Source organism: Alligator mississippiensis, chromosome 5 (genome assembly GCF_030867095.1).
Source record: "Alligator mississippiensis isolate rAllMis1 chromosome 5, rAllMis1, whole genome shotgun sequence".
In the NCBI taxonomy this organism is placed as follows: Eukaryota; Metazoa; Chordata; order Crocodylia; family Alligatoridae; genus Alligator; species Alligator mississippiensis.
Genome location: NC_081828.1, coordinates 20,737,888 through 20,763,380, shown reverse-complemented (window position 1 = coordinate 20,763,380; position 25,493 = coordinate 20,737,888). Strand labels below are relative to the sequence as shown.

At 40.7% G+C, this 25,493-nt stretch overlaps 1 protein-coding gene across 1 annotated transcript in view; it reads left to right on the top strand.

Annotated features, from left to right (window-relative positions):
• Positions 1 to 745: 745 nt before the first annotated feature.
• Positions 746 to 25,493, top strand: part of NEGR1 (neuronal growth regulator 1) — a 654,907-nt gene continuing 630,159 nt past the window's right edge. Inside the window, exon 1 of the mRNA XM_019489191.2 lies at positions 746 to 1,130. Within this exon, the coding sequence (XP_019344736.2) occupies positions 955 to 1,130 (176 nt within the window). The 5' untranslated portion in view covers positions 746 to 954. The remainder of the gene's footprint in view (positions 1,131 to 25,493) is intronic.

Below are 25,493 nucleotides of genomic sequence, written 5' to 3'. Positions count from 1 at the left end.
GTGAAGTGGGAGGTTTTACCACACTTTGCAGGTACTATCCTGTGCCAGCAGTGCGGTCTTCCCTGGGTGGGACTAGGAGGACGCCTCCGTGGGTCTACGCTTGCTCTGAGCCCACGAGAGCCCGAGCAAGCATGGGCTGTGCCGTTGAGGGCCCGTGAGCCCTGGCATGCAGCCGCCCTTGGGTGGCACGCGGTGAAGGGGCTCATCCTTGTCCGGGGGAGACCGGGCGGGCAGTGTGAGAGGGGGGTCCTGGGAAGAAGAGGAGCTCTCTCCTTTCCTCTCCTCTCCTCCCCTCTCCTCTGCCAGCCGCTGTAGAGGATGCGACCGGCTTTCTCGGGTCTCGCCTTGCAAGCCCCAAGCCCAGAGCAGGGAGCGGGGGTGTCTGCCCGTCCCATCTCGCTGCCCACCGGCTCCGGGTTTCGTGCAAGCCGGGGCCGGCCCCGCCCGCCCCCCTCCCTGCAAGCGGGCCGCGCTCGGCGAGGATGCCCGGGCTCCGCAATCAAGGCGCTTAATTGCAGCGGGGGCATTTATTTACCGCGCCTCCTCCCCGACTCGCTTTCCTTATCAGTTCATTCATTCATTTATTTATTTATTTATTTGCTCCCCCCCCGCATTCGGATTCGTTCCCCTCCCTCTTGCTCCACCGCCCGTCACCAGGGCGAGTTGCTACGGAAACGGCTGCATGGCAACCGGCTCCGAGCCTGGGGGCCGTCTGCTGCCGCCGCCGCCGCCGCCGCCGCCGCGCTCAGTCTCCAGCGCGCTCCCCTCCTCGCTAGATGGTGTGCGAGCCCCCCGAGCACAGGCTGCTCCGCGCTCGGGCCGGGGGAGAGCAGCCGCAGCCGCAGGAGGAGGAGGAGGAGAGGCACCGCTCCGCCAGTGCCCGCGCTGCCTGGCTGCAGGGAGCACCGGGGGCCGGGGGCCGGAGAGGAGCTGGAAGCGCAGCGCTGAGCAGGGATGGACATGATGATGCTGGTGCAGGGCGCTTGTTGCTCCAACCAGTGGCTGGCCGCCGTGCTCCTCAGCCTCTGCTGCTTGCTGCCCTCCTGCCTCCCGGGTGGACAGAGCATGGACTTCCCTGGGGCAGCTGTGGACAACCTGGTGGTCAGGAAAGGGGACACGGCTGTGCTTAGGTAGGAGACCCAGCCTCTTCTTTACTTGTCGGGGCAAGCGAGGGCAGAGCCACTTTCTCTTGAGCATCGCGCTCCGCTCCGCGGGCTGCCCCCCGGGCGAGGAGAAAGATGGACGTGCGGTGACAGGCATTGCAGAAAGATGGTGTGAATTGCAAAATAAAAATAAAATCGTCATTAAAATAAACCCCCCTCCCCAAGCCCAAGACCTCAAGTCCAAGCAGCTCTGGAAGAGTAAAGTGTGAGGTCTGGGAGGGGAGGAGGAGGTACCACTTTGAAAGTAGTGCTCAGTCATTCCTGCCAAGTAGCCCTACTTAGGAGGACCCCTTCCTTCCTCCGTTTTCGCAACATCTTTCTCCTTTTCCTCTGTGTCCCTGCCCAGAGCTGCCCCAGCCCAGTGCTTCAGTGGATTTCCAAGGCGTGTCCCTATTATTCTCCTCTAATGCCCCTGTTTCTCGATATAGCATAGTGGCAGGTCTCAAGGAGTTCCCCTCTGCTTGGTTCCTGTACACTTCCACTCTGTCAAGTTTGGGGGAAGATTTTTCTGTTTGTTTGTTTTTTTAAAATTTTCCCCTGGAACAAGTTTGCTGCTTCTTCCTATCAGGTATATTTTCCTCCCTCCTTCCTAAGCTTCTGAAAGCTGTAATGGCTCATCAGAGACCCAGTAAGCCCCTAAAACCAAAGCAACTGCAGCATGAGCTTCAGCAAATATTTCCTTTTTCTGGAGAAAACAGAAATTGGTGCTCGGGTTCAGACCTGTTTGGTTCTTCATCACTGCCCTCCGCAGATGTTTGAAACACATCATTCAGACACTTGCCGTATTAATGTTTGCTGTTAGAGCCTGCATGTGTGAGCTGTGTGATATAAAATACATTTTCAGATGTGGCTCTTTCAGTATTCCAGTCAGGTGTCTTTGAATAATGACCAGTAATCAATGCATCTATAGTTTAGTTGCATGGGTGTGGTATATGGGAAAATCTATTATTAGGTGTCCTGATCTGTGATGGAGATAATTTCCTTTAAAAATATTTTGATATTAGCCGAACACAGTTTACAAACTCAGACTGACACTTGCGTATTAAATTTGGAGCCCCTGCTCAATTAATGTATATTTTAAGCCAGCCATGGACGGCAGATACTTTATTATAGAGGAATTCCTAAAAGAGCTGTCTTTCACTAAACCCTCTGCTGCGGAAGATGCTTTATTTTTGAATAACAAGTTTGTTTATGGAAGTTTGGAAACCAGTGGTGCTGGATAAAAATTCGGTCTGATGGCTTCTGATTTCTGTTCCAGGATCTACAATTCAAATGTTCCCTGCCAGTATACTGTTCAGTTGTAATGGGCATTAAAAGATCACACAGAAGTATAGGCATATATGCTGTGGGTTTAGCAATTTTGTTTCTCAATGATTAATGTAAAAAGAAGCATGCTGCAATGACAAGTGCTAACTCTAGCTTTATGCCATTAGAAGATTACATGCTTACCATAGCTCCCTTATTGCTTCCCTTAATGAAGCTTGCGTTCCATATGGTAACAATATTTTTTCAGTCCGGCTGGCTGGTGCAAAATTTGTTTACCAGTGGTAGTGCACCATACCTAATCTTCTGAATCCTTCCATTTGACTCAAGTTCACTAATCCTCTGTCTTAATTTGAATTTATGCAGTTTTAACTTTTTATTGATACATTTTGCTTTGCCACGGTCTTGAATCACACTTGTTTTTTTCTCAGTTCTTGACATTTGTTAATAGATTGAATATTCTAATTTCTTATAAACCTGGACTTTAATCAGCAGTAGTTTTAATAGGCTATTTATAGACTATTTCTTTCCTCTTAGGTAGGGGCTGGGTGGGGGTTCCAGGTTAAAAAGTAACTTAACAAAATACAGTTTTCATAGATATCACAATTTTCTGTAAACTGCTTAGATATTTCCACTAAAACATTTGGCATCGATTTAAATGAAACCAGTTTACTTTTCATGTAGCATCTGTTGAGAATACAGTCAGTGTCTATGCAGTGCATCTGACAAATATTTTTCCATCCAAAATAATATACTGTAAATATACTCCCTGGTTTTAGAATGTCATATTATTTACTTGCTTTGGTTCTCTGTTTTCACAGATAGGCAGAAAGGAAATACAACAACAGAATTCACCTTTGTTTATGTTATTTCAGCTTTAAATGTTGAATAGAACTAGAGTTTGAGAGTTTTAAATATTAGCTCAGGGAAGAACTCAAACCAATACTGAGCATTACTGGTGGCTCTGAAAAGTAAAACAAAGAAATCCCATTTTCAAAATAAAAAGTAATATAAATAATTCTGTGTTCCTGTAAAGCTTATCTGCTGCTGCCAACAGAGTGTAGTGCTACTGTATATTCAATTTTCTAGGCCTAAAATTGTGAGTTTACAACTCAAAGTCTATGCAGTTGGATGGCTTACATAAGTGAAATAAGAGTTTTAAGGTCAAGTAATCATTTTCATCTCATAAGTGAGGGGGAATATCTGTTTTGCAAAGAGACTACCATTAAAGGCAGAATACACATTGCTACTGGAACTGCTAGAACTTTAAAGTCAAAAGCCAAATTCACACTGAAATAATATATGTGGTATACCTATTCCTTCTGTCTCAATGTAAAACATGCACTTTTTTTCTTTAATGATATAGTTGGCTTATTAATGAAACAGATTTTTGGCTCTTTTACATCTTCAGCACATTTTCTTTCAGATTAAAGTTGACTTTATTTCTAGGTAATGAGGTAACCGGAAAGGGGAAAATATGTTATTGTTAAAGGACAGCATTTTAGAAAGGGTGCAAAGGAGACCAGTAGGGCTCTTTAACGAGAATGTGTTCCATGATACAAACCTCCACTGCTTTTTTAAGTGTTCGTCCATGGTTATTCCTAACTTAAACACACACAGAGATTATTAGTTTAAATCAGTAAGACCATGTAAGCAGATTCTTTTATTAGCATCTGAGCATTGGAAGCTGATTATTGCTGTTAAAAACCTATTCCAGTGAGCTCTTCAAAGCATTTACTTGTGCAAAGAGAGGAAAGATTTTACTTCCTGAAGCTCTCCTAGACCAGTCTATTGAATTTGGATCTTCTAGACTAATGTACATTGCGGCACTCAGAGATAGCTGTGTGAGCTCGTACTACTTTTCTTTCAGCTGTAGTGGGGCTTTTACTAACTCTATTAGATGCATGGGGGAGAAGGGGGGGAGAGAGGGAGAATGAAGAGGGTTTGTATGTTTTGACCTCCCACTCCAAATCTGGTTGCCCTGGTTGTATTATCTATACACTTTGAATGTTAAAATCAGAAAACTTCTATTTAATGTGCTTGAAGCTACCAACATGACTGCTGATGTCAAGCATAAAAGTCTTTTAAAGGCGTTAGAACTAGAAGTCATTTCTTCAGCTTTTTGAGTCAGCATTTCAAAGATGATGAAAGGAAGATTTATGCTATTTCTCTTGATTTACAGGTGTCTTTATTGGAAGTCCTGCTCATTTTAAGTATGCCTGTTCTTAACACACACTATCTTTCTCAAGCTATCTTTGAGAATTAAAAAGAGTTAGATGTTATACTGAAGTAAGCACACAGCATATTTTAGTGGTTAAGGTACCCTGTGGTGATAGCAGAGCTAGAAATGCATTTTGGGGCCAGTTTCCCCTGCAGAAAAATACAAAATAAGTTGTTAACAGCATGGATGTTTATAGAAAATGCCACATAAATGCCAAGTTTTGCCATTACATGAAATAAGTATTTTGTACTTTCATTTTAGAAGCAAGAAGTTATGCCCAAGCAATTTTGCAACAAACACGGTTTTTTAAAATATTTTTGTAGTGATACTACACTGCCATGAAACAGAGCACTAGGACATTGACTAGTGGGCCTTGCTGCATTGACAGGATGGTAGGTATATGTTCCCCTGCAGGCTCCATCCATTTCTAGCCAAAATTAGCTTACACTTGTTGAGGGAATTGCTTGTACGATGTCTGGCACAGTATTGTTAGGGCTATTCCTTATCAGAGCCATTGGCTTCTCCCATAGTATACAAATTAAATAACTATAATTTTTACTTCCTATTGTCATCTTTAACAAAACAAATGTCATGATTGGACTCAATGTATTTCTCATATGCACATACATTTATCTAATGAACTGTGCTTTGTCAGGCAGGCAAAGAATTTGCATTGAGCCTTTTGGTTGTAGGGTAATAATATAGCTTTTTGATTCCAAAGTCCTACACTTCCTTCTGCCTAAAAAATCCTTTATCTTTAATGGGTATTATGTAAGACATGAGAAATTTAGTTTGAAGTATTCCAAAAAGTGGCTCCCCTTGACTCTCATTACATACCCTACACCACAGAAACAGAGCCTTATTGGATCAGTGTTTAGCTAAGCTTTATTTAAAAAGAACATATAAAAAATTATTAGCATTTTTTTAGTGATTGTATTGCTACTTAAATGATTTTGTATGTCATGTGTAGAAGACGCCAGTAAATTCTGAAGGGGCAAAACATATTCAGCATTGTGCTGATGAAGTCGGTCCAGTTCACAAAAGTACTAGAGGGCAGAAATTCCCTGCAACTGTCTGCATTCAGTGGAAAAAGAAAATATTATCAAGAAAATTTAAATAGCTAGAAATACAGCCAACACGCACAATAATAGAATAAAGGGGGCAGGAAAGGTTTAAATTAAATTTGCAATACCTTGACAACAGAAGCTGCAGTTATATAACATTAGCATCTTAGGGGAGGAGACACCATTCAGTTAAGCAAAATATCAAGAGGATGGTTTGTTTCTTTCTTGCTTCCATGTATGGATTAGCTTTTGCTTAGGAGTTTGTTGCTGTTAAAACCTCCCTCCACCAAGCTTTCTACTGTTCTAGCACCTTTTTGCTGATTTGATTCTTGGGTAGACTGCTTGAAGGTGTGTGCTGAGTGTGGTAGCCAAAGGCTGTTCTACTTGACTTCTACCGTAGACTTCCTCCAAGGTCTCCCCTGCTGATAGAACTTCTAAAATAATTGAAAGAGGATACCCCTCTTTTGAATGTCATCTGTTAATCCAATATGCAGCTAGCTTGTTTGGGACCTTCTGAGTTTTAAATATCCCAGAAAGTAGCGTACTTTTTGAAAAAGCCCTAACTTGACCATGTCTGGGCAAAATACACAAAATTCACCAAAATATCTAAGTACCTATATATGAGTTAAATATTTTAAGGTGATCAGAGTCCAGGGTGTGACTATCCTCACCTGATCTTTCAAATCATTCATGAATAACATTAGCAAAAAGGCCTGATAATGCTGTATTATGCTGAGAAAAATAACCTTTGACATCTAAAACACAAAATCCTAATTTGTGGAGAAAAAAGGAGCTACCTTTATCGACAGTATAAACTGGACAATGTTTGGCCTTAACAAAATTATTTACTTTAAAACAAGTTTAAACTATAGTTCAATTTATGTTTGTCTTTTTGACTAACGAAACTACACATATATTTTAATAGGCACAAGTATGTAATGCCCAGTGGGCATGTCTACATGTGCACTTTAATGCACAGTAGCCTGTTTTACTGCGCATTAGAGTGTTACATCAGAAACCATGCTAAGATGCTATTGTGAAGTAAAATTAGGCTACTGCGCATTAAGTGTCACTAAAAAAGCTTGCACTTTCTCTACTATGCATTAGGGCAGGCAACCTAATACACATTTATTTAGTACCTCACGTTAGAGGTACTAGATCTAATGCGCAATAGCAGAAGCATATTAATGAATGTGTAGACACGCCCAGTATGTATTAAATTTAGTACGTAAGCTAATCCTCACCTAAAAGGGAGCAACTTTACAACTCCCCAATGTCACTTACTTACTAAACTACTTGAATATATATTTACTCACATTTTATTGACTATACTGAGTGGTAAGGTGAATGTGTGACACCAACCTCAGTGTCTACATGATTTCTTTTCAACCACTCAGGTAATGCTGTGTAATGAGACTACATATATAAATGGGATGACAAATGTAAGCAATCAGAATGCTTTTTTTCCTTTATATGATTATTAAAAAATGGTTATCAAAATTCTACCCCTTGAATTACTAGATTAGCATTATACAAACTGGAAGGAAATTCCGTAGAAGTTAAATATAGCATCCTTGTTTAAACTGGGATATTTTGGATCCAGTATTCCTAACAATATAGCAACACTGAAGAGTTTGTTGGTGGAAGCTATAAAATAGAGAAGGCCCTAAGTGGAGTCAGGTGTTTTATTTACTGTGGTTTCAGAGTGAACTGTTTACAAATGTCTAAACCTTGTCCACGCTTCAGCCTTTCACAGTGCTGCAGTAGTCATTCAGTGAAGGCACCTCACGGGGCCTCTCTGTCTTGGTTTACAAACTCACAGAACTCCTGACTCATGCTTTCTGTGCCCCTGTGCTTGGGATATTTTCTAGCTTTAGGTTCAGCTTTCAATTGTAACCAATCAGATCTTTGTAGCCAACAGCATGAGGTAGTATCCCTGCCTTTCCGAGTATAGCCACTTGATTTGATTTGTGTTTTAGGGTGGTTGTACCTCCTTCTCCCATGCTAAGCTTCTATAAAGGAGCTGATATTGAGCTCCCTCCAGAAAAGCCACTTGAAGTCATACAATTGCTTTTATACATCTTTTAGAGCATGGTATTAGTGGTGGTCACTGTTCTTTGCTGAATTATAGCATTGTGGTTCCCAACAATCTTCCTCTGTGATTTCCTTTAATAGTGTTGGGTGAGTGGGTGGATGTCCATCCTTTCTCTTAAGTGTAGGTTGGGACGTAAATAGGTCATCAAAAAGTGCCCGTCAATACTTGGGCTATTTGGATTTAATTCACTCTCTCTGGCTGCATTACTTTTTCTAGAATTTACTCTCAATAATAGCTTCTCCAGTCTCATCAGGAACTGGAACATTATTTTTCTCATTCCTGTTTATTATTCTGGAACTGTCAGTGCAGATTTTCATTCTTCTTAGTTTTATATGTGAACTAAGATATTTAGGTAACGTTGTACATTGGCATCAGGGCGTTGATTCCAAGGGTCTTAATAATAGATACAGAAGCTCTTAGACTTTTCAGTCCCTTTCTATTTTTACTTTTCTCCATCAGAACATTTATCTCAGTGCATCTGTGTGGCTTGGCCCCTCTCAATCTTAATATCCTAATGCAAATACCCTCAAGTCTTATGGTGACTGTGGTCAGATGTAGGAGATAGTTCACTTCTCTTTCTCTCCTAGTTGTTATGGGTGCAGAAGGAATATCTGACTTCAAATATTTCACTTCTCATAACTTCTTTACTTGCTGTGCAAGGAAACATGAAAGCCTGGCATTAAAATCTAGAGATAAAGTCAGCAGACATGACTTGACTGTCTTCTGTATTGTCCTCCTGGAGGCTGAATCTTCAGAGTTTAATGCCTCCCTTGGTATTCTGTTGGCATCTAGGCTAAGTACAGACAGTGAAAAAGCTTGAGGCTGAATCAGTTCAGTCTTTGCAGGTTAGTCTTAAATTCTCTAGATTGAACCAATAAGCAAGTGAATAGACACTCACATTCCATAAATAGCACACCTCCCAGCTCGGCTGGAGCAGACAGCTTGGGTGAAGACTATCTTGCCCACCCTAGGGGGGGTTGGGGATTGTGAGGGAGGTGCAAAGCATTCTGGGATGCTGGGGGGGCTGTGAATTAACTCGTATCTGGAGGGGATCTGGGACAGAAGTTCAATAAATCAATTTAAACTAAATCAGTTAAGTCTGATACTACATCCATCCAGGTTTATCTTAAACCAGTTTTGGCCATTTTGAAAGCAGTAGGTATATATGCGCCAAACTTCTGTTGTGGTAGAGATTTGAACTGGTTTCTGATTACTTATACCAGTTTATTAGTAATTTCTGTCCCTTGCCCTAATCTTTACTCTTAAAGCACTGCTGTTTCTTGTTAAAGTACTAGTGAGCCTTCCTTCCATTGTGATTCTTCCCAAAACATGTTCATTGTTGAGAATGTTTATATTCTCTTTATTCTGATTCTGCGGATCCTTGTATACTGAAAAAGACTTGGCTTGCTTTATACCTTCTTCTTTGCTTTATTAAAAAATGAAGAATGAATGTTATGCTTTATGGCCTACTTTTCTGAGTGGCAATGAATTCTTTCCAAAATCAGTAATGAAGTAGAGACAAGCTTAGATGAAGTGTTCTAGTGCTATGGTATTTCCATTTTTTTAATTGTCATTTTTTTAAGCCCAGCTCCTGTGTGCATTGGTATCCTTTCTGGACCCCAGGCCCAGGTTCACTGTTTTCCCTGGACTGGTTGAATCCAAGCAGTCTCTCATTCCCTGTAGTTGGCATAGGAGTAATCCTTCAGCAAGACTGGGATTTTAGCAAGGGTTCCCTGTAGAGTACTGTCTGTCTTTCTGGCTTCCAAAACAAGATTTATTTTTTCAAACTGCTTCTTCCCCACTTGCTTTGCCAGAGAATATGCAGCTATGGCTTGTCATTGGTCCAGTGGTCTGTTCATGTTCATTCAGGCAGAAGCCAGGGTGGATTTGCACTTTATAGACTAACCAAATCACAGATGTTCATTCAGATCACTCCTTATATAAGCCTGACTAACTAGGCTCAGCTGGGAGTTTTAGTTCTCTTTTCTCCCCCAGACTCCACCCCTTTTGGGACTGGGGTCAGGGGGTTTTGGTTACAGTTGTAATTTTAATTCTTATTGCATAGCCTACTATATACTCAGACAGGGGCTTCAGGAGCTGAGAAATCCAATAGAAGGCTACAAGTAAGTTGCACTAGGAAAGTCTAGATCAAATTTTCAGAAGATTTGAAGTGGTTTAGGAACCTAAATCTCACTGAGGTCAGTAAAACTTAGGGGACCTCGGTCATATACCCAGATCTTCAAAGGCACTTGTGCATAATTCTTACTGAAATTGAAATTGGGACATATCTACATTGAACTATATTATGTAATGTATATGTATTCGTAGAAGACCTTAGCTACTTGGAAACTTTGCCTTCTGTCATTAGAACCCCGTCCAAAAGAAACTTCTTCCTAAATCTGTTCTTGTTTATGAAAGGTGAAACAGCATGTGTGCAGGTGATAGAATGTGGATGTGTCGAAATTCTGCACGAGGTGATTGCGAATGTTGTATATTGAATAACAGCAGAATATTACCCTAAGTAACAGGCACAGTTTATTTCAATTTTAAATGGTATTACATAGTAAATTTAGATTCCTTTTGATGCGTGCCCATAGAGCTGCTATATATATTTACATTTTTTCTGTTTTGTCTTTCTTGTTTGCTTCACATTCACATTTATTAATAAAGACTTACCCTGACTCCTGTGCCTCTATTTGGTATTCTTATGTTTTTGAGGCTTGTACATTAATCTTCTATGTAAAACTTTATAATCTTCTGAAAATGTGTCACACACCATATGTACATCTGTAAAACTAAGATTGTTTAGGCAAAGCTTTCACATTCCAAATGTCTGCCAACATCAAGCACATTATGGCACTTACCACTTATGTGAGTAGTTATAATAAATAATTGCAGAACAAATGAAAAATAACTTATCATTTTTAACTATCATAAATGTTTCAAATGGCATTCAGAGTAACTATCACAGAATAAAAGAATCAGTAAAGACTGAGTAGCAGAATGTGACCCATTCAATCAGGACATGCTAATATCTATCTCTATATCTATATATATCATATGGAGATATGGAATGTGTGTGTGTGTGTGTGTGTGTGTGTGTGTATAAAATAAATAATATATATGGGATTATTTATTATATATTATATATATTGTATATATATAATATAATTTATTACAAGACAAGAGGAAAGTCACTGCAGGTGTTAAATCCCATATATATGGGATATATATATATGGGATTTAACACTTGCAGTGACTTTCCTCTTGTCATCTTCCATAAGACTTGAATTTGGCCAATATCTTGAAGAATGAGAGATGAAAGACTCAGTCTTGCGATGCACAGGCATTTTATCCAGGCAGACTGGTTTCTATTACAAGCCAAAAGAAGGACTATTGGACTGATCTGCTGCTTTCTCTTCTGCCAGAGATACGACCCAGAGGATTTGTATTGTGCATAGATGCACGCATTGGCTACAACAGTACCCCAGTGATAATTTCCATACACAAGGAAATGCGCTGTGCAGAGGGTGCTAAATCTCTCTATTGCTATTTCTGTATTTTGTAGAAGACCTAAAAATGATTTTGAGCTTTATCTGGGCTTCACATAGTGCTCCGGGATAGATTCTGTGTTTCTGACTATTTTGCAGTCCATTCTGCATATAACTATATGTAGAGGAGATTGCAGTAGTTTTCATTTGATGTCGTGACAAAAGTCTTTGAGAGAGAGTGTCATCCTGCCTTTCTTCATGGGCATTGCCTTTCTTCGCCCATAATGAAACTTGCTATTTTTACCACATGAGGGACACGCTATGATGCAAAATCCTCATGCTTCCACTGGCTCAGTGAGTGAGCTGGGCCCCAACTCAAACAGTGCCTGGCTTATATTTATTCCTTCAATGTAGTGCTTTGTTACAGTGACAGGAAGTGAGAGTTTTGCCTGAAACTGAACACATTTCTCAGAACCAGAGAGATTCAAATCAGCAATCAAGAGGAGACAGGCTTTATTAATCTGGCTGTCCACTCTCTGAGGCAATCCATGGAATTAGATTTTGCTGATTTCATAGTGAAGGCAAAAAAGCTCATATGTGGTTTCTTTACAGACATGACAGAAAATTCGCTTACAGACTTCCACCACAACCGCCTTGATCCTTTGCTTCACCTGTGAAAACGGCACGCAAAGAAGATGGGAAATAGAAGAGAATGTCCTTGGCTTATTCCAAAAGAGTAGGGGGCAATTTAAAAAAAAAAAAATTCTTTTATAAGGTACTGCTGATTGCCTTTGAAAAGGGCAAAACGTATCTTCAGAGTCTTCTTCAAAACTCTGGGGCTCTGTAAGGCCGTGTGGGAGCAGATCATCAAAACAGGTTCTTCATCCTGGCAGGAAAGGAAAACTCCAGCTCAAACCAGAGGAGGTAGCCTGTTATAAGAGCCAAATTTCCATTCCTTAGATTCTAACCTAGATGTCAAATGGAGTATGGCTTGCTAGGCTGAGCCTGTGAACACCAGGTGCAACCTCTTAGCAGTTTGATACTTGCTAATCTTTTTCACTGGGACTGGCTTTAACATTGCAGAATCTCAAGTAACTTTCTGTTTGTTTGCTGCTCTTTTTTTTTTTTTTTCTTTTAAGATCTGACACACTCCTCTCCTTCCTGACGAATGTGGAATTTCCTTCCAAACTTACAAGAGTCTAAGTCTTTTAAGGAGGCTAAATTTGTTAAAGCACTGATTTCCATGTAAGGGTTATGCAAAATAGTTTGAATAAAATATTTAAAAAACCCAAACATTTTAACATTTCTGAAATAGTCTTTCTGTAACATGTAACCTATACTTACAGAACCTGGAACAAAAGTACACATTTTCCTAGCACTGAACATGACCTGTGTTTTTTGTTGGGTGGCTCACTATGTTGCTTGCTAACCTAACAGAGATTGATATTTCTCCGGTAGCATGTTCTGTCTATTGGTGGGTTTTGTGTGTACACAACGATAAATAAGATGTGCAATTAGGCTGAGTAATTGTTAATGAAGCTTGTTCTATTTTCACTTTTTAGCTTGGAAAGGTTTACTTTGGGGACTTTGGCGCACACATCCACATATCTCCCCAATGTCTAAGGTAATTTCCAATGATTGAGAGAAATTTTATGTTTGAAAAAACTGGATTTAGAAGTAAAAGGATAACAAGAACGAACATCTTCATTCTGATAAGAGAAAAACAGTCAATCTATTTGAAAAGATTCTCCCTTGGCAACCACAGACAATCTGGTGGTCAAACAGGCAAACAGCTATCATTAGTCATGCATAATTAAAACAAAAAGAGTATCCAACTGTTAGTAGTAATAGTTTTGTGCAGGAAAAAAAAAACGAATTAACATACAATATATTTTGTAGAAATCTTCAAGAGTTTGTTACAGTTTGTATTCATACAATAATATACATATACATTTAGTTGTGGAGAGTATCTGGGGATTTTTTCAATTTTTACTTAGATAAATATAAAGAAATGTGAAAACTGTGTCTGATTTGGTATAGCATCCATGTTGTATTACTTAAATTTACATAAAGCAGTTTTATCAACAGTATGCAAAATAATGTGTTTCCATGAGAAAATGTTCATGTTGCACGTAATCTAGTTTATCATTGTATCTTCACTGATATTTCACTATGTGCATGGAAATAATGTGTCTTATTGCTTGAACTCTTGTCAAAGTTTAGGTTAACCTACAATAATAATAGAAATTTAGAATGAAGGTCCTCTTAGTTGACTGCTGTATTGAGGCCTGATTTTCTTCACACATGAATGTAACTCCATTGAGGTAAACAGATGCCTGATCTTTAATTTCTCAGAAAAGATTGGCAACCATCTGCATGGATTTTACAGTTACTTGATTGTTAGTGAAATATGCTTGTTTTATAAGACCATCCCACTTGGACAGAGAAGTGTTTGAGACCTCTCTAGTATTTATGCATGTGATGCAGTAGCACATAGGGAATTGGAGGGAATTTGGGCACTGACTCTCTGTGTCAGGAAACAAATGAGAAATAAGGTCACATAAGAGCTGCCGTTCAGTGAAGAGATTCTTTTGGAATGAATTGCAGAAGGCATATTCTGGTTTATTATTTGGAAGTGGGGGCGTCAGCTACTCTGAAATATCTTGCATGGTCTGATGAACCAACCTGCTACCTTCTTGTGCCAGGTGTTACATATTACCCATAACACCAAAAGCAGCAGCTTTGTGTTTCTGACTCCTTAATCCACCTACTTTTTTGGAGCTTTGTGGTGATGATGTTATATTGCTATGGTACTTCCAGATTCTAGTACAATGTGTGTAATGTTTATCATATACTGTGCAATTTTTTTGGAGTTCATAGGACAGTAAGAGGAGGCTTTGAATTCTGAAGGGTCTGTCTTCCTAACTTCAGATTTGTTTCCAAGGGCTGGAATGCTAGGAATACAGGAATCGATGGCCACGTCTACACAAGACACTGACTGCACAATTGTTACTGCACGGTCGCTTACTACTTGTATAAGCAAGTGTTAATGACTGAGCAGTAACCCGGGTTACTGTGCAGTACAGCCAACAAATGTCTTTTTTGTGATGCTACTGTGCAGTAGCCTAATATTACTGCGCAGTAACATTGCATCACGATTTTTGCCATGTGATGCTACTACGCAATAGTATCGGGCTACTGTGCAGTCAGCATCTCATTTACACATGGCCAATGTAGAACAAAACAGAAGGGAAACAAGGAAGATGGTTGAAGATTTAGCTTTGCCATCACTTTCAATGGCAAAATGAAAGGAATTCATTTTGCCATTCATTCCATTCATTCTTTTCCATTCATTCATCTGCAATTCATTCCACTACTTTCAGTAGTGCTGTCCAGTCTTTGTGGAACGTAGGAAACCCTACTTCCACAAAAATCACAAACTAAGGAAGAAGCAATCATAGCCTACAGGTTTATAATCTAATTTGGTCAGTGGTGTAACAAGGCTGGGGGAGTGGGGTGGTAATAGGGACAACCACACTGGAACCAAGTTGGGAGAAGGGTGAGTGCAAAAAAAAAGGTGGCTGCTGCTGATTGCAAACCAGATGTCTCCACTTCCACTTTCCCCAGGCACCAGCCATGTCTCTACACTGTTGCAATAAGCATTGTAAAATTGAAACAAAAAAGCTAGTTAAGATATTCTCTTTCCTGCCTCCAGACAAAATAACTGGGAGAAGAGTGGATGAATAAAGCTCCCCCCACCCCAACTTTATCTGTTTTTTTCTTTCCTCTTTCTCCCATATTGTATTTGCTAAATGGTGAATCTTCATAACTCAGGGTTTTGTTATTCATATTTTAATTTTTTTCATGCTTTAAATTGTATGGGCTCAGGGGGGAAAAAGCAACGCTAAGTTGCAATTCCAAGTAATTTCAGAACGAAAGTGCTGAGTTTTTATGTTAAAGTTATTAATTTTGGTAGAAATTGATAATTTATCCAAGGAGCTAAATTAGAATAAGTTGACATGCATCATCAGCTGCATGTTCCATTCATGTTCTGGAAAGTTGTTTCATTCATTTTTAAACAATATTTGCATACTATATGAGGAAAGGTGATTCTGATGGCAGTAGTAGTTCAAGCAACTCCTTTGTTGAGATGTTATTGGATGCCTTGTGACAACAGAAAAGCATCACAGAAGGTTCATTATCTTCTACCTCTGAACAAGATGCCTTTTTAAGATAATAAGAAAGATGTTCTTCTACCTAACCAATTCCTTCCCTCTTTCTGCTTTGCTGTAGAAATTACCTGAGAATCCTTTCCCATCCAACTGTCTGGATTCACACTCTTGTTCTGAAGAAACAGTACACATTCTGCTATCTATTTATATAGGAGAAAAGACACTTAAGGGCAACCACAAGGGCTATGAAAGAGTAGCTCCATCTAATTTGCAACATCTGCAACTCTGTCCTGAAGACAAGAGCCCATGCTCACTTAAAAGCTTGAACCAAGCTCACTTTTAAAAAATACAATTGAAGAAGGTGGTGGTGATGATGATGCATCAAGCCCCTCAGGAACATTATCAGAGAACCACCCAGTTTTTGAATCCCATTTGACCTTAGGCATGAGTTAAGTGCTAGGTTGCTCAGCCCTGTTAAGAGTGCAGAAGTTCTAGGCATGTCTAGAGATGCAGTTCTCAGAGCCTGGGGAACTTCAGAGTCAAAAACCCTGCTACCTCCAGAGTTAGGCATTAACTGATTGGGGGTTTTCAGGATCATAGTTGTGAAATCTGTCAAGAATTTAGGCACTTAAGCCTTGACCTAAATGCACAAAAGGATAATGAGGAGTCTGAGTATTCATCATTAATTTATGTTTACTGGTAAAGTTATTCTACATGTTACAGCAATTCATTTTACTGCTATTTTTAATTCTTAACTCCCATCCTTTCCTTCTATATCAAGCAAATAAAAAAATAGCCAAATTGTATTTATGGAAGAGAAGACATACTGGCCCACTAGCATCATGTCATGTTGGCTTTAAATGAAGGGTGGAGAGGGAACCAGTCTTATTTCAGCTATTCAGATGGATTATTGTTGTGTCAACACTTTGTAATATTTCTTGATGATATCATGCTAGCTTGAAGAGTACTTAGCAGTTGTTAATTATCAACTGGTGGGCACTCCGCTGTTTGAAAGGTGAAAATCTATTTAAAATGTGTAGTGTATGCTCAGTGTAATTATTAAATGCAACTGCTAGCTACTAAGAAGTACTTTGGGGAGTATAGGTGTGAGCAACTAGCTTGAATGTGGTGCTTTGCAAGATTGTGGCTTCAAGAATTTAGTATTCAAACTGAAAAATGTCAATTTACTATTTTTTAATTATATGAAAGGAGTTTGACAGGAAGCTTAACATTTGATGTTTGTACCTCCGTGGCAGTGTTGTTACCCATTTAAATGTTCAGCTTGACAGAGGAACTCCCAGAATAACCTTAGCTTTGGTAAATTATGGTGTCATTTAGTTTTAAAAAATAGCTGTGAATGCTTGTCATAATAAAATGAAAATGTTAACTATTGAAGCTTATATTACTGATACATTGCACATTACATTCTTGAAATAAACACATGTTGAATGTGACACAGTTCAAAGTAAAATATATACTATTACTGTTAAATTACATCATCTATCAAGTCAGAGACTTCACATATGAGATGAGCCCCTTCACAGTTGGAATCAAATCTAATATTTCATATTACCTCTATCAATAACATGTCCTACACTGATGATACTAAGAGTATATTGCAGTACAGTAGCCTGTGGTGGAGCATCTTAGGCCTTTGAGCCTGGGCTCTACCCTGAAATATTTAACTGAAGTGTTTGAAATGGCCCCATCACTAAGGAGAGAAAGTATGAAGTGCTATCCCCTGAAGCACTTCACACTAGTTTTTCTGCAGCTCCATCCCTGAATATGGTGCACACTGAGAATGCTCCAAGGTTGCATCCTTGTTGAGTTCCCCACTTGAATGTGTGTCATCTCACAGAAGAGAGAGGAAATTAGCTCTGCCTGAGTCATTACTTGCTTTCCTGCTGATCTGTGGTAGTCCCAAGGAGACAGAATGGTTGCTCAGCTGTTAGTCCCTTGGTCTGACAGCCACCAATAGTAGGATGGCATTTTTCCAAAAACAGCCCCTCAGACAGCTCAGCGGAGCTATAAAAGGGAAGCTGAGAACCAGCAAGTTAGAGCTCCCTGGTTTCTCTGCCTTATCAAAATATAGAGTGGCCCAGGCTTCTTAAAGTTTCTTTAGCCACCAGCAGTCCTCTAGAGGCATATATCAGTTGGGGCAGTAAACTCTAGCCACTCCCCTTACCCATCTCCTCTACACCTTTAGGTAACAGGGAGGGGGAGGAATGCCTGCAGTTACTGTCACATAATAGAAAAATCTCTGCAAAAGAACAAAGAATCTAACCCTAAGTATTGATTAGGATCTCTCGATCTCTTTGAAACAGTGTATTTGCTATTTGGATTGTGAAAGTTGGGTCCAACTAGTGCAATATAAACTAAAGTATGGTAGCAACCAAATACCATACTTAATATGTTGGATTTGATATACGTAATTGATATTGGCACTGTGAGAAAAAGCTATATTTAATTAATGAGATGTCACTAGGAAATAAAGCTTTGTAGTGAGGAATTATGTTGATTAATCTAGTGTTCTGGCCTACAACCCATAATTGCAAATTGGTTTCTTGATTTAACTGGTCCTGGTCCTGTGCATAAAAGATTATCCGTATGAACAAAAGTTTTATGGTCAGACATTTATTTATTTTTAAACAAAGTATTTGTGAAAAATTAGGGGCCAATCCTATAAAATATGAATCATCGTTACCTTGCTTTTGTTTCAGTTCCAGTGGAAGGCACCCCAACCTCTAGAATATTCTGCTTAATTTTGTTACAAAATAGAATGCTACTATGAGTAAAATCCCCAAGTAATTTGATTTCCTAAGCTGAATTAGTAACAGGTTTTCAAAGTAGGCAAAGAGGATGAATGTCTTGGGAAACAGAATTAAACAAATAAATACAAATGAAGATTTTGCTGTGTTTACCTAGTGCTCTGTCACTTTGGCAGTAGAAGCTAAGGGCTTGTCCCCAAGAGAAATTGCACCAGTTAAATTTAAGGTGGGATTTTACATGGACTTAGTATTCAGTGTGGCCTTTAGTCTTGTTTAACTCCTATTTGAGTTAAACCAAGCTTCTTTCGATCTGCCCTTTGTCAGTTAGTACAGGTTTAGACTATCTCAAAACAAGCCACTCTTACTGAAATAAGAATTTGTGTAGGAATTTGAACTAAATCAGTTTACAAAACAGTACAATTTGATGTCTTGACAAGACCTAAACCCAGCTGATATAATGATTCATGTCATGGAGAAATGATCTGTACTCTCAGGTACAGAAAAGTCCATGGTTAAGTAGTTAATGATGCTAATTATTTACATTATTTTTTCTAATAGCTTCATAAAATGCTAGGGAAACAATGAACTTGATGTTATAAACATTTGCATGTCATTATAAAAAAAATTAGTTATATGTTTATCACCAATGTTAGCAATTCTGGAGTTGGCATTTCATATCGCTTTGCTTCGATTTGTTAAACATGTTAATAAAATATTTGTAAGCAACGTTAATGTGAAATACACTAATTCTGACTGTCCTCTTATTAGAGACCTCAATCCTGTGAGGTACCAAGCATCTTCATGAAGGTGCTCTGCAGCTCATAAATTGGGTATTTTTCTTGTTATTAATCTGAAATAAATCCACTCAAGTCCATAACTATACTTTGGTGCAAAACATAGGAAAAATTAGAAAAAAAAAAACAGTCGCAGATTAAGAACTCTTACATGTAGAAAGAAATGTAAATAAATATTGTTCATAGAATATTTTTAAATTATTCTGAATTTTGAATACTCTCTTGAGAATAAAAAATAATTCCAAAATAAACATTAAACTATTATAAAGACATTCTAAGATAGCCAAGATTACAACAATGAAATAGATAACTAATATCAACACCCTCTTCTTAAGTTTTGTTCCTAGTATTAAGGTGTGCTCATGTTACAGAACATTGTTTTCTGTCAAGGATACTGCAGAAGTACTGGCATTTCATAGGTCCCTGGTTAGAGGATTTTGTTCTCTTGCTGTGGATAAAACCAGTTGCCAAATTTGGGATCAAGAAGAAATTTTTCCCCAGGTCAGATTGGCAGGACACTGGAAGTGTTTTGCCTTCCTCTGTAGCACAGGACATGGTCCTCTTTCTGAATCCTATGAGCATGTATTAATCCAATATTTCTCTGCCATTGCAGAAGTGAGTTTCTTTCAAGGGAATGACAGTGAATGAATCTTGAATTTAGTCTCTGTTCTTCAGTGAGATTTCTCAAGATAATCTTTAAAATATGGGTGTTCACCTGCTTCTGCTCACAGTACTTCCATCATATATGTTTCTAAGAGTACAGACCTTCACCTTATGAATACCAGCAGTAATGAGCTATATGTATTGTTTAACAAGCTTTCTCTAAAGACCTACTTGTTTCAGGGGAATTAATTTATCCAGCAAATTAACCTCTGTTTTAAAATTAATGTTCCACTTTGTCAATATAAAACAATGTCCCTAATTCTTAGCTCAAAGCCCTTATTTAATTTGAGAGCTGAATTTACTGTTTCCCTTCTGCCTGCAAATTTACCGTATCTTGATTGCCTATAATTCTTAGACTTTTGCCTTTAACTTGTTAGCTATTTCTGCTGCCTTTCACTCACAGTTTGACTGATTGTCTTCTGACAGATTGCTGACTGTGACTGACCAAATGGAACTCCGGTACAAAAAGAAATTTCTAAACCTTCAAACTTTATATAGTGTAGGCTCATTTGCAATTAAAACATTCTTACTATTTTTAAGGCAATACACTTGGGTCAATTTAAAGCATTTAGTTTTATTTGCATGTTGTAAATGTGTCTGACTTGTTACTTGTTTAGCAAAGAAATCAAAGCATTAGTATATGATCTACAGTTTCTTAAGGGTACTTTCAATAAGTCTTTGTAGATTCTGCTGGAATAAAGCAAGCCAAACAAGAAATGGTTTCTTTTTTCTTTCACTTTATGACAAAGATGGCATAGCTCTTCCTCAGGAGTTCCATGGCTCTTTGATTAGATCACCATTATGCCATGAGTATATATCTGTATCCTGTTAATTTTAGGCTCAGAAAACCAATGGATCCAAAAATGCATACAGAGTAACTGAGTTTTGAGATGCTTGCACAGAAATTCATGTTTTGCATGAATCTCTTCAGTAAATTGAAACTCAGAAAGGAATCCTATAAAAGATGAAAACTTGTTCATAGGACTAGGGAATAGAATTGCATGGACATGCAGGGAGAAAATTAGGAAGGCCAAGGCATGATTTGAGAGACAGCTGGTGAGGGATATAAAAGACAATGAAAAGGGATTCTACAAGTATGTCAAGAGTAAGAGGAAGACTAGAGAAGCCACAGGTCCATTGTGGTATTCACAGGGCAGTATAGTTACAAATGATGCAGAAATGATTGAACTATTTTATGACTTTTCTACTTCAGTCTTCACAAATAGGGGGAGTTATCAGATGATGAGTGCACTTAGCAACAAAGATAGGGAAGGAAACAAACAGCCAAAAGTAGCAGAACAGGTTAGGGATTACTTGGAAATACTAGATGCTTTCAGATCAGCAGGGCTAGATGGAATGCAGCCTTGGGTATTGAAGAAATTGGCTTAGGTAATTTCAGAGCCATTGGCTATCCTTTTTGAGAGATTGTGGGGAAGTGAGATGTCAAATAATAAGAAAAGGGCAAATATAGTGTCCATTATTAAGACAGGGAAGAAGGAGGATCCAGGGAAGTACATACCAGTCAGCCTGACTTTGATATCTGGAAAGATAATGGAGCAGGTGCTCAAGAATGCTACTGCATGGATTAACTGAAAGTAAGTAATGCCTAACCAAACCTGATTTCCTTCCATGATAAGGTGACAGACCCTGTGGATGGGGGAAAGAGCCATGGATGCGACATACCTTGACTTTAGCAAGGCTTTTGGTATTGTTTCTCATGACATTATCATCAATAAGCTAAGGAAATGCAGACTAGACCAGGGGTGGGCAAAATACGGCCCATGGGCCTGATCTAGCATGCCAACTGATTGCATCTGGCCCACAGGCAGGCACCCACCAATTAATTGTAGCTAGCCTCATGGTGGCTGCCTCTGCTGTGTGTGCGGGCTGGGAGCGGTCTGAGGCCCTCGAGGGTGTGCGGCGGGCTGTGGCCAGCAGCCCTGGCACGCGGGTCGGGGAATGCAGGCCGGCGGACTAGAATTAGGCATGGACGCGTAGCGGTTGATTAAAGATTATTTTACTTACACCGTACAGACAGGAAAGAAGAGCGGTCAAGAGTTCTAATCTCGCAAACTCTAGCCCAATCCGGCTGAAGGCTCTAAAACCGCGAGCCTGTCGTGTCAACCGAAGAAAACAACTCGGAGAAGAGCTCTGGATACACTCACACGAAGTTTGCTAGGCTCTGTGGAACTTGCGCACAGGGAAGGGGTTCATCGAGGGATCGTTCGGTGACGGGGAGAGGCCAGAGGTTGATCAGTCCCCTATAGCCTTCTTAAGGTACACGCTGGGTCCGTTAGGCTCCGCAGCGCTTAGAGTTCTTAACGAGACGTGAAGTCCTCCTCCTCCAGATGGTTGTGGAGTCCTCCAACTTGGGCAGAAACCGCTCAAGCCTCTTATACGGCTAGCAAGCCAATCGCTAGCCGCCACGTGGGAATAATTTAGAACTGGCCAATAGTGGGACACAAATTTGCATGCGGGTGGCGGGAACTCCTTTGCACCGGGGTTTTCTCTTTGCAACTGAGAAATGCACCTTACAAAGAAAGCTCCTCGTGGCGGGAAATAATTTATCAGTGCCGAAGCGTGCACACACAAAATCACACCCTTGGATTGTGACACTGTGCTCTGCACAAGTCTGAGTCCCACCCACTCCTGCCTGGGGCAGCACATGCTGCACTCCCAGCCTCCCCCAGCAGAGGGCCCCATCCCTGGCCAGCAGGTACACCTGAGCAGGGCTGCTGCTGGTGCTGCTGCAGCTGCCTAGGAAACTTATGGGTTCCCCTGGCCTCCAGCGACTCCTCCTCCTGTCCCTGCTACAGCACTCTGGGCAACAGGCAAGGAGGGGAAGCTGCAGAGAGTTGAGGAGAGTGGGGTGGGCTCTGCTTGCAGCTCTCTTTGGTCCTGCTCATACATGGCTGGGCAGGAGAGTATGGGGGTGGGGAGGGGCTGTGAAGGAGCTTGGCTGTTCACAAAGCCCTGCTGGGCAGGCATGGGATAGGCAGGTGGGGTGAGAGCAGCAGTAGGAGCCATCATGAGCTTGGTGCAGCCCTGCCAGGCAGGCATGTGGGATGGAAGCAGCAGGAGCCAGAGCAGGCTTGACTACAGGCCCCACCAGGCAGGCGTGGGACAGAGACCAAGAGAGCCGGCGGTGCCGAGCTTGGCTTCACAACATACCCACACACATCCCACACCCCTTCCCCCCACACCACCTCCACCCCCAAACCCACACAGACCTCCCATACACCCTACCCACACACAAACCCCACACTTCAACCACACACACAACCCCCACACATCCCCAGGGCTGTCCCTGGGGGGCACAATCAGGGTGACTGTCCCAGGCTCCATACTTTGGGGGGCCCCATAGAGCCAGGCAGACTGGCCGTGGCAACTCTGTGCTGCTGCCAGCTTCACGTCTTGCTGCTCAGCCCTTCCCCCCTCCCCCCCGCTGCCGAATCTGCTGCCGGCTTCCTTGCCTCCAGGGACAAGGCCCCGCAGAGGCTGAATTGCCATGGGTTCTGCACCCTGCTCGGATCGTCTCTGCACACATCCACACATATACCCCCCCCACAAACATATACCCCCCTACACACTCACCCACACCCTGTCACACACCCATACCCCCCACCATACCCACACACACATCCAACACTGTTCCATATACCCCACACCCCCATGCACCCACACCCCCCCACACTCCCCCACATCCCATACACACACATCCAAACACCCCTCCTACACTCCCACACATTCCACCTGCACCATACCTACCCCATAACCATATATTTCCCCAACCACACACACACACACCCACAAACACCCCCTACCCCTCGACACACACAATATACAAGCTACTCCCCTTCCAAAAGGAGTACTTCCTGGGCAAAGGAAGAGACTTCCAGTGGCAAAGGTCAGGAGTTTAGGGGGGGCATGACTTCTGCACAAGATGATGACCAAGAGGCGGGGCACTTGTCAAGTGGTGGGGCCACCCTTGCAGACCTCGACGCCTCACCAAAACTCATTAAGAGGCCTGACAGCCAAAATAATTGCCCACCCCTGGATTAGACAAAAGTAATGTAAGGTGGATACATAACTGGTTGGATCATTGTACTTAACAAGTGGCCTTCATTGGCTCAAAGTCTGCTTGGGAGAACGTATCAATTGGAATCCCCCAGGTGTCTTCCCTGAGTCCAGTAGTGTTTAATATCTTCATTAAGGATTTGGATAATGGAATTGAGTGCAGGCTTAGCAGATTTGCAGACAATACCTTGTTGAGTGGAACTGCAGATACTCTGGAATACTCAACATAGGGTAGAGAATAACCTGGGTAGATTGGAGAAATGGCCTGCAATCAATGAAATGAGATTCAGCAAGCACAAGTACAAAGTCTTGCACTTGGGATGGAATAATTGCATGCACAAATACAGACTTGGAAATGACTGGCTAGGCTGAAATATTGCAGAGAACGACATGGGGATGTAGTAGACAAAGCTGAATATGAACCACCAGTGTTCCCTTGTTGCAAAAAAAAAAAGCCAACAGCATAGTGGATTGTATTAAGAGGACCATCACTTGCAAATGGAGGGAAGTGATTCTTCTGTTTCTGATGAGGCCTGACCTCATGCAATGAAGATTACCACTGATGGGGCCTCACCTCGAGTACAGTCTTTGGTTTTGGGCCCCACACTTCAAGAAGGAATTAGATGTATTGGAAAGAGTCCAGTGCAGAGAAGTAAAAATGTTTAGTGGCCTGGGAGGCAAGACTTATGAGGAAAGGACGAAAGGTTATTTAATAGGAAGAGAAGACTGAGGGGGGATTATATAAGAGTCTTCAAATACCTGAAGGGCAATTGCAGAGAGGGTGGAGAGAACTAGAAACAATGGTCTCAATCTTCAGCTGGGGAAATTGAGGTTGGAGAGTAGAACTGTCTGACTATGAGAGTGGTGAAGCATTGGAATGGGCTACCTAGAGAAACTGTACTTTCCATCCTTGAAAGTTTTAAAGAGCAGGTTAGACAGACAGATGGCTGGGATGCTTTAATCAGGGATGCTCCTGCCTTGAGAAGGATGCTGGACTGGATGGCGTTGTGAGGTCCCCTCCAGCAGTGCTGTTTTATCATCTTATGAAAGTACTTACCTAGAGACAAAAAATAAAGATCTCACACAAGGTTGGGACTGGAATCCTTGGAAAAGGTTAGCTTTATGTTTTCTCAGCAATGCATATAGTAAAAAAACCCTATTCTTCAGCTCATAACTTCTCCTTCTGTATTTTGATATTTAGCAACTTAACTTTTAATATCATCTTTGATACTCAAAATTGGGGTAAAAGCATAAAGTTTAATTTAGTTATATAAAATATTTTCCTCCTAAAAAACATAATGTAAATCTTCAATTTTTATGTCCAGTTCTACCTGTTTTCCAGAAAGTCACTTCACCACTCTCTCTCTCTCCATGGTTTATTTATGTTTTTCAAGAAGAGGGTTTGTCACTCTATATTTTGACAGTGTCCAATGCATTGGGACCCCAATCTTGGGTAGGGTTTCTAATCCATAATTTAATATTAATAATTACATTTGACTTGCAATGACATCTGAAAAACTGTTTTGGTTGTGCGGAAAAGCATGCCAGTGATAGTTTAAGCTTGCAGACTGAGCAGATGCCAATTAAAAAGTTACATATGGACTTAGACTTTTTAAGTAATGAAAGTTTAAGATGAAGTTCCCAGTCAAGAGACCATAATGTCATCTAATAGGCATGTAACAAAATACTCAACCAGGTTAAAATCCATTCAAACACAAAGAC